This window comes from Loxodonta africana, unplaced genomic scaffold, assembly GCF_030014295.1.
Source record: "Loxodonta africana isolate mLoxAfr1 unplaced genomic scaffold, mLoxAfr1.hap2 scaffold_100, whole genome shotgun sequence".
Classification (NCBI taxonomy): domain Eukaryota; kingdom Metazoa; phylum Chordata; class Mammalia; order Proboscidea; family Elephantidae; genus Loxodonta; species Loxodonta africana.
The window spans coordinates 136,587-149,119 of NW_026974869.1; the positions used below are offsets into that span (position 1 = coordinate 136,587).

Consider the following 12,533-nt stretch of genomic DNA (forward strand, 5'->3'; position numbering starts at 1 on the left):
TTTTGGTTTCTTGCAGAAGTTTTTTGTAGTTTTCTTAGTATAAGTCTTTTATATCTCTGGTAAGATTTATTCCTATGTATTTTATCTTCTTGGGGGCTACTGTAAATGCAATTGATTTGGTGATTTCCTCTTCGCTGTTCTTTTTGTTGGCGTAGAGGAATCCAACTGATTTTTTAATATTTATCTTGTATCCCGATACTCTGCTGAACTCTTCTATTAGTTTCAGTAGTTTTCTGGAGGATTCCTTAGGGTTTTCTGTGCATAAGATCATGTCATCCGAAAATGTAGATAATGTTGCTTTTTCCTTGCCAATCCGGATGCCCTTTATTTCTTTATCTAGCCTAATCGCTCTGTCAAGGGCCTCCAGCGCAATGTTGAATAAGAGTGTTGATAAAGGGCATCCTTGCCTGGTTCCCAGTCTCAGGGGGAATGCTTTCAGGCTCTCTCCATTTAGCATGGTGTTCGCTATTGGCTTTGTATAAATGCCCTCTATTATGTTGAGGAATTTTCCTTCTATTTCTATTTTGCGGACCATTTTTATCATGAATGGTGTTGAACTTTGTTAAATACCTTTTCTGCCTCAGTTGGTAAAATAATGTGATTCTTGTCTTTTTTTTTATTTATATGATGGATTGCATTATTTGTTTTTCTAATGTGGAATAATCCCTACCTACCTGGTCCTGGCGAATTATTTTTTTTGATATGTTGTTGAGTTTTATTCAGGTTTTTTGCATCTAAGTTCAGGAGGGATATAGCTCTCTTTACCTGGTTTTGGTATCAGGGGTATGGTGGCTTCATAGAATGAATTTGAGAGTATTCAATCCTTTTCTATGCTATGAAATACCTTTAGTAGTAGTGGTGTTAACTCTTCTCTGATATTTTGATAGAACTGTGCAGTGAAGTTGCCCGGGCCAGGGCTTTTTTGTTGTTGTTGGGAGTTTTTTGATTACTTTTTCAATCTCTTCTTTTATTATGGGTCTATTCAGTTGTCCCATAGTGTCGCTATGAGTTGGAATCGACTCGACAGCACTGGGGTGGGGATTCAGTTGTTCAATCTCAGTTTGTGTTAGTTTAGGTAGTTAGTGTGTTTCTAGGCATTTATCCATTTCTTCTAAGTTTTCAAATTTGTTAGAGTACAATTTTTCATAGTAATCTGATATGATTCTTTTAATTTCAGTTGGGTCTGTTGTAATGTCACCCATCTCATTTCTTATTTGGGTTATTTGCTTCCTCTCCTTTTTTCTTTTGTCAACTTGACCAATGGTTTGTTATTTTTTAAAAAAAAATAGCTTTTGGTCCTGTTCATTCTTTCAATTGTTTTTCTGTTTTCTATTTCATTTAATTCTGCTCTTATTTTATTATTTGTTTTCTTCTGGTCCCTATGGGTTTCTTTTGTTGCTCTCTTTCTATTTGTTCAAGTTGTAAGGATAATTCTTTGATTTCGGCCTTTTTTTCTTTTTGGATGTGCGTATTTTTTGTTATAAATTGACCTGTGAGCACTGCTTTTGCTGTGTCCCAAAGGTTTTGATAGGAAGTGTTTTCATTCTCATTGGATTCTATGAATTTCTTTATTTCATCCTCAGTGTCTTCTATAATCCAGTCTTTTTTCAGCAGTTTCCAAGTGTTTGATTTCTTTCCCCTGCTTTTTCTGTTATTGATTTCCACTTTTCTGGCCTTATGGTCAGAGAAGATGCTTTGTAATATTTCGATGTTTTGCATTCTGCTAAGGCTTGCTTTATGACCTAATGTGTGGTCTATTCTAGAGAATGTTCTATGGGCACAGGAAAAGAAAGTATACTTTGTTGCTATTGGGTGGAGTGTTCTGTATGTCTATGATGTCAAGTTGGTTGATTGTGGCATTTAGATCTTCCGTGTCTTTATTGACCTTCTTTCTGGATGTCCTGTCCTTCACTAAAAGTGGTGTGTTGAAGCCTTCTACTATTATTGTGGAGCTGTCTCTCTCACTTTTCAATGCTGATAGAGTTTGTTTTATTTATCTTGCATCCCTCTTACTTCGTGTATAAATATTTAATATAGTTATATCTTCTTGGTATATTGTTCCTTTAATAATTATATAGCGTTCTTCCTTATCTTTTGTGGTGGATTTAATTTTAAAGTCTATTTTGTCAGAAATTAATATTGCCACTCCTGCTCTTTTTTGTTTGTTGTTTGCTTGATATGTTTTTTCCATCCTTTGAGTTTTAGCTTGTTTATTTCTAAGGTGTGTCTCTTGTAGGCAGCATATAGATGGGTTGTGTTTTTTAATCCATTCTGCCACTCTCTGTCTCTTTATTGGTGCATTTAGTCCATTCACGTTCATTGCAATTATGGATATTTATGAATTCAGTGCTATCATTTTGAGGTCATTTTTTTGTGTGTTGTTGGCAGTTTCTTTTTCCCACTGAATTTTATTTGTTAAATAGGTTATCTTTACATATTGTCCATTGCTTATATCAATATTTTTTTTATTTTGTTTCTACTGAGTCTCTATTTTTTTCTTGTATTTTAATTTGGTGTGTAGCATAGTTTGTCTCCTTTGTGGTTATCTTATTATTTACCCCTATTTTTCTAAATTTAAACTTTTCTTTTATTTCTTTGTATCGCCTTATCTTCCTCTCCATATGGAAGATCTATGACTACATTTCTTAGTCTCTCTTTATTGTTTTAATGTCATCTTCTTTTACATGATAACATCACTGTTATCCTGTTTTTGAGCATTTTTTTTTATCTTGATTTATTTTTTTGATTTCCTTGTCTGGGTTGACATCTAATTTTTCTGCCCAGTATTCTAGTCTTGGGTTGATGCCTGATATTAATGATTTTCTAACCAAAGAACTCCTTTTAGTATTTCTTAAAGTTTTGGTTTGATTTTTACAAATTTCCTAAAATTCTGTTTATCTGGAAATGCCCTAATTTCACCTTTGCAGTTGAGAGACAGTTTTGCTGGATATATGACTCTTGGCTGGCAATTTTTTTCCTATAATTTTTGTGTAAGTTATCCCATTGACTTCTTGCCTGAGTGGTTTCTGCTGAGGAGTCTGAGCTTATTCTTATTGGCTCTCCTTTGTAGGTGACTTTTCGTTTATCCCTAGCTGCTCTTAAAATTCTCTCTTTATCTTTGGTTTTGGCAAGTGTAATTATAATATGTCTTGGTGATTTTCTTTTAAAATCTACCTTATGTGGAGTTCGATAAGTATCTTGGATAGATATCTTCTCATCTTTCATGATAATAGGGAATTTCTCTGCCAACAAATCTTCAACAATTCTCTCTGTGTTTTCTGTTATCACTCCCTGTTCTGGTACTCTAATCACTTGTAGGTTATTTCTCTTGATAGGGTCAACATGATTCTTAAGGTTTCTTAATTTTTTTTTAATTCTTTTATCTGATTTTTCTTCAAATATATTAGTGCCAAGTGCTTTATCTTCAAGCTCAGAAATTCTGCCTTCCACTTGCTCAAATCTGCTTCTCTGACTTTCTATTGAGTTTTCTACTTCTGGAATTTTATTGTTAATCTTCTGAATTTCTGATTGCTGTCTCTCTATGGATTTTTCCAGCTTATTAAATTTTTCATTATGTTCCTGAATAATCTTTCTAATTTCTTCAGTTGCTTTATCTGTGTGTTCCTTGGCTTCTTCTGCATATTGCCTTATTTCCTCCTTGATGTCTTGAAGGGTTCTGTATATTAATCTTTTATGTTCTGCCTCTGGTAATTCCGGGAAAGTACTTTCATCTAGAAGATCCCTTGATTCTTTGTTCTGAGAGTTTGTTGAGGTAATCATGGTTTGTTTCTTTACGTGACTTGATATTGACATTTGTCTCCAAGTCATCTATAAGTTATTGTACTAGTTCTTTTTATGTTTGCTTACTATGTTGTAGCTTCTTGCTTTGTTTTGTTTTGATATGCCCAAATAGTTTGCTTGAGTGACCTAGCTTGATGATTTTCACCTTTGGAGCTCTGATGTCCTGTCCCCAGATGGTTAGAGCTGTTATCAGGTATATCAGTCTAGGAGTCCATTCACTTTTCTTATATGAATTCAGCTCAAGTATCCAGGTATCTGATCGGGAAGTGTGTGCTACAGGCTCTGCCCTACAGTCTTAGAGGGGCAGGGGTGGTTGGTGTAGTTACCAGTATCTGGTTGCAACAGGGAGTCACACTCTGAACAAGGCAGGGGCTGAGAATCAACCCCTCTGTGTCTCTGAGGAAAGTGTGTCCCTGTTCTCTAGGGTGTACAGGTAGGTGGGTTCTACAGAAGGACCATGGGCACCCAATGTTTTTGGTCATAAGGACTGGGAGGTATCATTTATCCTTGGACACCTGTCGTGGGTGGCTGTGTGACCTGAGTGAAGCTATCAGTCCTTAGGCCTCTGGTGTGGGTAGGTGAGGACCCTGTTTAATAGGCAAGGCAATGTCAAACAGGAAACACCCACTGCTTCACCACACAGCTGAAATGGTTGGAGTCTAGTCTCCTCTAATAAGCCCACACAGGTCCATGGGGAAAGGTACTCAAAGTCCATGGACCATTTATGCCTGGACAGGAGCAGTTTCTGTCCTGAACTCCCCCGATTAGTGGATCTGGCAATTTATTTTTTCCCACAGTTGCAAATTTATTCCTTCTCCAAGGCCAGGAGGATGGCTCTAGGCACTCAACCAGGCCTTTCTCAGGCCCAGGGAAGTCAGCCACTGAAGCCATCTTGGGAACGGGGGGGGGGGCGGGGAGCTCAGTAAAATATACTCAAGTACTTAGATTTGCTGAGAGCACTGTTCTGTTTCTGTTCCAGAGGTGTGAGTAGGCTGTGTGGCTGGCTGCTTCTCCTGAGGAAACTGCAGCCATATGCTAGTACCAGCCCACCGCCACCACTAACTGGAATGGTGCCTGAGGGCTCCCCATGATTGATCCTTCTTTTTTAAGATGACAAAAATAGATAAATATAAAGAGACCAATGTCCAGTGTTGGTTTCCAAGGAGGGAAATGGTGGAAAATTAACAGTTTATAGAGACTAGGTATTTTGGGTACAGAGAAAAATGGCAGTGAATGTGGAGGTAGTGAGCACAGCACAACCAAAGCAAAAAAGACTGAGCACATAGGGATGGAAATATGCAAATCGTTATATGTATAAGCATAGGTTTGTACGTAGGTGAGAACAGATAGAAGTATCTATAAGTGTGTGTAAACACAAATATTTGGGTGTAGGCACATATATTCACTGAAGACACAAACAGGGGAACTCCTCATATATTACCAGACAACTGCCAACACTGGTGTTCTGGATTTGAACTTTTAGGACCATAATCTCATGGGACAATTCAGTCAATTGACATAACATAGTTCACAATAATGATCTGAATCCTAGAGAAGTGAAGATGTCTGTGGTCTTAAAACCTGTGATTAGCCATCTAAGACACAAACTACAGCTCTCTACTGACTAGGAGCAAAATAGTCAGAAAGTAACCAAAAGAGCAGAGAAGAACCAAACCTACATGAACTACAACTTCATCCACCCTGAGACCAGAAGAGCTAGATGCTGCCAGACTACCACCATTGACCATTCTGAATGAGGTCACAATAGATGGTAACAGACAGGATGAGAGAAAACCATGGAGCCAAACTCAAATTTTTACTAAGACACACACACACAAACAAAACTACAAAACCAGACAACCTGGAACAACAGAAAACAAATGATTCTCTGAGACTGTCATCCTGAGACACTCTTTAAACCTAGAACTGAATCTATCCCCTGAGATCAACTTTTAGCTAAATAACAGAGTGTCACACAAAATAAAGGATATTACCTGTATGATCAGTGATCTGCTAAAAAATCATCAGTATGAGACCAAAAGGTCAACAATTATTCAAAAGCAAAAATGAGAAGGTAAGGGGGAAGGGAAACTAGAGCACTAGAAGTGGAACAATCAGAACACAATTAAGGAGAATGTTAATACATTGTGATGAATGTACCTAATGTCACTGAATAAATTTTCTACTGACCAGGATAAAACAGTCAGAAAATTTAAAACAGAAACCTAAGTTGCTGTGCAAATTTTCAGCAAAAAAATGAATAAAATAATAATAATAATAGATACAATTCTGGAATATTGCCCAGATGTCTACGTATAGCTCCTCCTTCCTTGAATAGGCTGGCAAATCTACAAATATGCCTCTCACAGTGAATCACATAGCCCTTGGATTACAGGATGACTGAGGCAAGGAATTTGGGGTCCCTTTTTTTTTTTTACCATGGTGCATTATGGGAAATGTTAAAGATATTTTCATTCATTTGAACGTTCTCCAAATTAAAAAAAAAAGTGCATGATTGTATCAGACAAACATATATCATTCCCTAGATGAAAAAAGACATAAGTTCATTAAAAATTATTAGAAGTATTAACGGTGTTGAAAAGTTAAGTGTCTTTATGAGCATTTTGTTAGAAAATCACAAAACAAAACAAAAAAAAGTAAGGGCTGATACAATCCCACAGACTCAACCAAAACACTTAGCATTTAGAGATAGGGGGGAAACAGCAGATACATTTGAATTACTTTCTGTATGATACTGGAAATTTTATGATAAGCCTTAAAGCTCAGTAGAAAACAAAGAAGTATGAATAGTACCCTGGATCCTCCTCCCTTGTCCATTTCATCCATTTCCTTCCAAATTCAAACCCCTCCTTAAAGGTCCCTTTTGAAACCCTAAGTCCAGTGAAGAAAATGTTTCCTCCGAAAATAAGTTGAATTCCACCATTTTCTTGACAGCTTTTTTCACATACTTGTTTCTCAGGCTATAGTCAGGGGGTTCAACGGGGTTATCACTGCAGTATGCTACATCGTGGCCTTCTTGTCAGTGTCCAGACTGCTGCCGGGGGTGGGCCTGAAATGAATGGAAAGTATTGTTCCATGGAAGACAACGATGGCTGTGAGGTGGTGGGCACAGGTGGAAAAGGCTTTATGTCTTCCCTTTGCAGAGCACATCCTCGAGATGGTGATGAGAATAAACAAGTAGGAGGTAAGGATGGCAATGATAGTGATGATCTCATTGACAGCAGCCACAATGTACAATGGAAACCCTGGTAGCATAGTGGTTAAGAGCTACAGCTGCTAACCGAATGGTTGGCCGTTCAAATCCACCAGATCCTCCATGGAAACTCTATGGGGCAGTTCTACTCTGTCCTATAGGGTGGCTATGAGTCGGAATTGAAAATGTCCAACAGCGCTTCATTCATAGAGACAGCAGATCAAGCAAGTGATAAGGAAAGTGTTTGACTGCAGAAGTAGTGTTTACTCATGATTGAGAGCTAGGACAGGATCTCAAGAGCTAAACACATGCAAATCAGAGAACATACGGCTCCTCAGAGATATCAGCCAGGCAACAGCTCTTTACAGAGTTTCTGGGACATGATGACCTTGTACAGCAGTATGTTGCAGGTGGTCTCAAATCAGTTGTAGGCCATCTCGGCCAGCAGGATGACCTCAGTGTTTGCATAATTACAAAACAAATAGAACTGCACAATGCATTCTAGGAAGAAAATGGCTTTGTCTTTGTTTATGCATATTTCTTTCCATGGAAATGATTGCTATTAGACACAGGTTTTAACCCATATGATGATACGTTGGATTCTGATATATAGTAAATGACAGTATTTGTTTACTAGATTATTTTTTCAAAGTTCAACCACAAACTATTGTTACTGAATGCATGTCTCCTGAGAAAGAGAGTCTAATGATAGCAAAATTCTAAAAGAATGAAGGAAAAAAAAAAAATAACTGGCAGTGATTCCTTAAATCTTGTAGGCAAAACACGACAAAGTTATCTTGTTTATGTATTTATCTTAAAGAGATGGGACGTGTGCTTAAAGGTTGATTTAAATTTAAAATATTGAATGAGATTCATGTCATGATCACAATCCATGAATTGAATAATCTCAATGTGAATCTCCAAACCGTTGATGTAAATGAATTTAAAGCATACAGGATAATTCCATTTTATAAAATATTATATTAGCAATTGTCAATGACATTATACTATTTTAATATTTTCTGAATGTTTTAATTGCATTGTCTTAAGCAAGGGGTCTCTAAGTGGAAGAATGACCAATACCCTAAATTGTCATATGATAAACCATGGGAATATGTTTTTGGTAACCTTGGCAGAACCTGAGAAAGTGAGTGACTCTATTGACTATACAAAGAAAACATGCAAAAATGTATTTATTAAAACAACAATCATTATTACTGCTCACTATTATACAGGTCAGGTGGGCAGTTCTGCTGATCTGGTCTGTGTTTGGCTGATCTGGGCTCAGCTTACTTAGGTCTATGAGATCAACTGGCAGGTCAGCTGACATAAGAGTTTCTCACCCTTGAATCTGGTGGTGGGCTAAGTGTCAGAGAGTATAATGGAAGGAGTGGGCAACTGGGTTATTTTTCCCTCTTTACTCAATAGTCTAATCTGTGTTTGTTCATATGGCAGCTTCCCAGGTTTCTTTCTTTTTTTTTTCAATAGTCTGTGTAAAATCCTGAAATCTCTCAAAGGTTTGGAATTTGCTTCAATGTCTTTTTTGCCACCTTTGTTAGCCAAAATAATTCACAAACGTAGGCTGCGTTGGCAAATTGGTCAAATTGAGAGTTCTGTTGAGCAGGATTCAGTAATTACGCCCATGTTCAAAAAATAGATAAATAAATTATACATAACATTTGCAATGGCTGGGTGGGCAAACTAACTGACAAACAAATAGGGCAGGCACTTGATGTCGCTACTTTTTGCATATAATGGTTTTCTGAGATCCATTTCTAAGCCTGTGGTGCAGCCTATCAAACTTATCATTCTGTCACGCCGGAGCTCTTTTGAAAACACGGTCAGGGTATAGACAATATTTATTCAACTTTGCAGTCATGCCAAAATAACCTGAATATAACATACTACACACGAACACACGGGTGCAAGCACACACATACATTACACAGTATTCACTCGATAATAATTGACTGACTCAATGTTACATTCTTATTTCCTCGAGATTGTTTATTCCATTCTCTCCTGAATAAGATGCCTTCTTCACTGAAATGTGTCTCCTAAAATCCTGCCCATTCTCCAGGCCAACTTCAAATGATACCTCTTTTATGAAGATTATTTCTAATGTCTCTAAGTGGATTTGAACTATTCCTTGCTCAAAACTTTTAAGATATTTCTTCTAGCCTGCCTTTTACAACAGCCCCGTTCTTTATTGCACCAGCATTACCACCAAATTATGCATTCCTTGAGGACAAAGCCTATGTCTTACCTTTACTGCCATTTGTAGATATGTCATCAAAAAATGTGTGTTTACTGAGAAACTACTATATTTCAAGTACTTAATGAGAAAGTGGGATGAAATTAATGTTTATTCAGATTATGCAAGGTGCCCCACATATCTATATTATCTTTTGTTCCTCACTATCAGATTATGAACCAGTTAATGTTCTTACAATTTGCATAGGTTTAAAACTAAAGATGAGAGAGATGCTGAACTTTTCCTGCAATGAAGAGACAAAGCCAAATTTAGTCTCTTTGAAACAATATCCACGTACTTGCCATTGTGCAAAATTAAGTATTAATCTTAAATGTATCTTCTAAAATGGCCTTTTTGGACACACTTTATTTAAAGGTTAGGGACAAATTCTACTAAAATAATATGCTCAATGAGAAAAGACTCTAGTGTCCATTAACTTGCTGACTGTATTCTTGACATCCTTATTCCTCAGACTGTAGATCAAGGGATTTAACATGGGGATCACCACTGTGTAAAACACAGAGGCAACTTTGATGGTGTGCCTGGAGTTTTTGGAGTTGGGCACACAGTAGAGGAAGAGGATGGTGCCATGGAAGATGGTGATGGCAGTCAGATGAGAGGCACAGGTAGAGAATGCCTTACAACGCCCAATGGCTGAACTCATTTTCAAAATGGTGACAACAATAAACACATAAGAAGTGAGAATGATGAGTAATGTACTCACCATATTAAAAGTAGCAAAGATGAAAAGCAACAACAGGCTGAGAGAAGTATCAGAGCAGGAAAGAGAGAGAAGTGAGGAGAACTCGCAGAAGAAGTGACTGATTGTGTTGGAATCATGAAAAGATAATTTCAAAGCAGAGCATGTGAGCATCAAGGAACACCCTACTCCCCAAGTATATGATCCTGACACCAGCATAACACAGAGTCTCTGGGACATGGCAACTGTGTACAGCAGAGAGTTGCAAATGGCCACTAAACGGTCATAGGCCATTACAGCTAATAAAAAGATTTCAGTCACCACAAAGGTACAAAACAAAAAGAATTGTACTACACATCCTAAAAATGAAATGCTTCTGTCTTCTGCAACTAGGTTCCCCAGCATTTTGGCAGCAATGATCGAGGAAGAGCAGAAATCCACAAATGAGAGGTGGCTGAGGAAAAAGTACATGGGGATGTGAAGTTTGGGGTTAATTTTGATGATTACAATCATCCCAAGATTCCCTACAACAGTGACACTGTAGATGGCCAGAAAAACCAGGAAAAAGGGAACCTGCAGTTCTGGGCAATCTGAGAAGCCTAAAAGGGTGAACGTGGCTGTGCTTCTATTTCTCTCTGGCACTAACATGGCTTCAGTTCATTGAAATCTAAAAGTCAGTCCTGGAAATAAATAAATAAATAAATAAACAAACAAACATAGGAACAATACAGGAAGCTTAGTCAACTATCCTTTGCTAAGACTGGAAAAGATGTCTCTTTCAGAATCTATGTGTTTATTAACTAATAAATGCTAAACCAAAATTTTAAAACATGCTATTTTTTTAAATTTTCTTAAGAAAAACTACTGAACCGAATTTTATTTATTTAAGGTCTTGAGTCTAGTTTTTTGTATTTATGAATATATAAGATGAGATTTAGGGATTGCATAAAAATTCATTGCCATCAAGACAATTTTGACACGTAGTGACTCTATAGGACAGATTGAAGTGCCCCATAGGGTTTCCAAGGAGCAGCTGGATTCATACTGCCAGCCTTATGGTTAGCAGTTAATCTCTTAACCACTATGCCACCAAGCCTCCTGGGATTATATGGTAATTTTAAATCAAATCCTCACTTAACACTTTCAGTTCTCCTTGAATATTATAAGCTCATAAAAGACAAGCCCCACCTGATGCAGTGACAAATTATGTCCGCTCCACAGTCAATAACAAAAATCAGAATTGTCTAAATTATTTTACCAACTAACACAGTACATGTACACACTATGGACATAAAGAATGGACAGCCTTAACACTTCCCATTTGTGTTTTTATTATTAATGCTGCACAGTATGTTAGCCTTAGTTTTTTCTTTCTGACACAGTAAACCTGATACCAGAATAAATCTTAATTAATTTGTTTCATCAGCCTAAGTGGTGCCAATGGTTAATGCCCTTGGCTGCCTATCCAAAAGTTTGGAGGTTCCAGTCCACCCAGTGGAGCCTTTGAATAAAGGGCTAGTGAACTACTTCAGAAAAGTCAGCCATTGAAAACGTTTTGGAGGATAGTTCTACTCTTACACATATGGGGCCATCATGATTCCAAGCTGGTTTTTTTTTTTTTTTTAATGTTTTTTCCGATTAGGAAATCCTAAATTCCAGTCAGGACCCTGGGCAGCTCAGTGATTAAAAGTGCTCCACTGCTATCCAAAGTTTCAGGGGTTTGAACCAACCAGCTGCTCTGCAAGAAGAAAGCGGTGGCACTCTGTTCTGGAAAGATTTACAGCCTTGGAAACCCAAAGGGGCACTTCTATTCTGTCCAGTAGGGTATTTTTTTTTTAAGTTCCTATTCTTTCTCATTGCTTCAGGAATAGAAAGAAATTAGAACAGATGAAAAAATAAAAATATTCTGGTCCACATCCTTACTCTAGAGATGGCATAATACAAACCAGAAGAAGCCTTGACTTTCCCAGTGACCTGCAGATAAAGACCAGCCTATGACCCCCAACCATGTATGCATTTCCCCACCCAAACACTGGTCCATTTTAGAGATCTACCTACTAATATATTTCCTTTATCAATGATCACTCCCTTTAATTTGTGAGCAAACTAGGGACTCTAAATATGGGAAGTATTCCACTGACATTGTTATGTGCCACAACGATATACTTGAGGGCAGCATCCAGATGATACACAGGAGAATGGGATTTAGAGATGTTTATACACCAGGAATAAAGACACTTTGACTGAGAAATTCCCATTCCCAAAGTATCTCCAGCTTAATTCTCTTCCTTCAACACACCTAGAATACTCATTCTGTCCCTATATTATGTCTGTAGAAGATAAAAACATGGAGTAGTAGTGCATGTTTAAGTCATTTCATGTAAAAACAGTGATGTAAAGGAATCATTGTATTTCTAGAATTGGTAGCCAGCACCTCTCACATCCCAACATACTTGGAAATTTTTTCTGTCTATGATTTCTTATAAGTTTATCTCTTATTCTGAAACCTAACAAATCATTATCAAATGGCCAAGAAATAAAGGTATCAGGTTTTGTGCTGGACT

The 12,533-nt window shown here is 37.3% G+C and overlaps 1 protein-coding gene across 1 annotated transcript; it reads right to left on the minus strand.

Moving 5' to 3' along the window:
• Positions 1 to 7,776: 7,776 nt before the first annotated feature.
• Positions 7,777 to 11,226, minus strand: LOC100667557 (olfactory receptor 5D18-like). Its single transcript, XM_064278914.1, has one exon. The coding sequence runs from the start codon at positions 10,615 to 10,617 to the stop codon at positions 9,676 to 9,678; it is 942 nt and encodes a 313-aa protein (XP_064134984.1). The 5' UTR covers positions 10,618 to 11,226; the 3' UTR covers positions 7,777 to 9,675.
• Between the last annotated feature and the right edge of the window lie 1,307 nt (positions 11,227 to 12,533).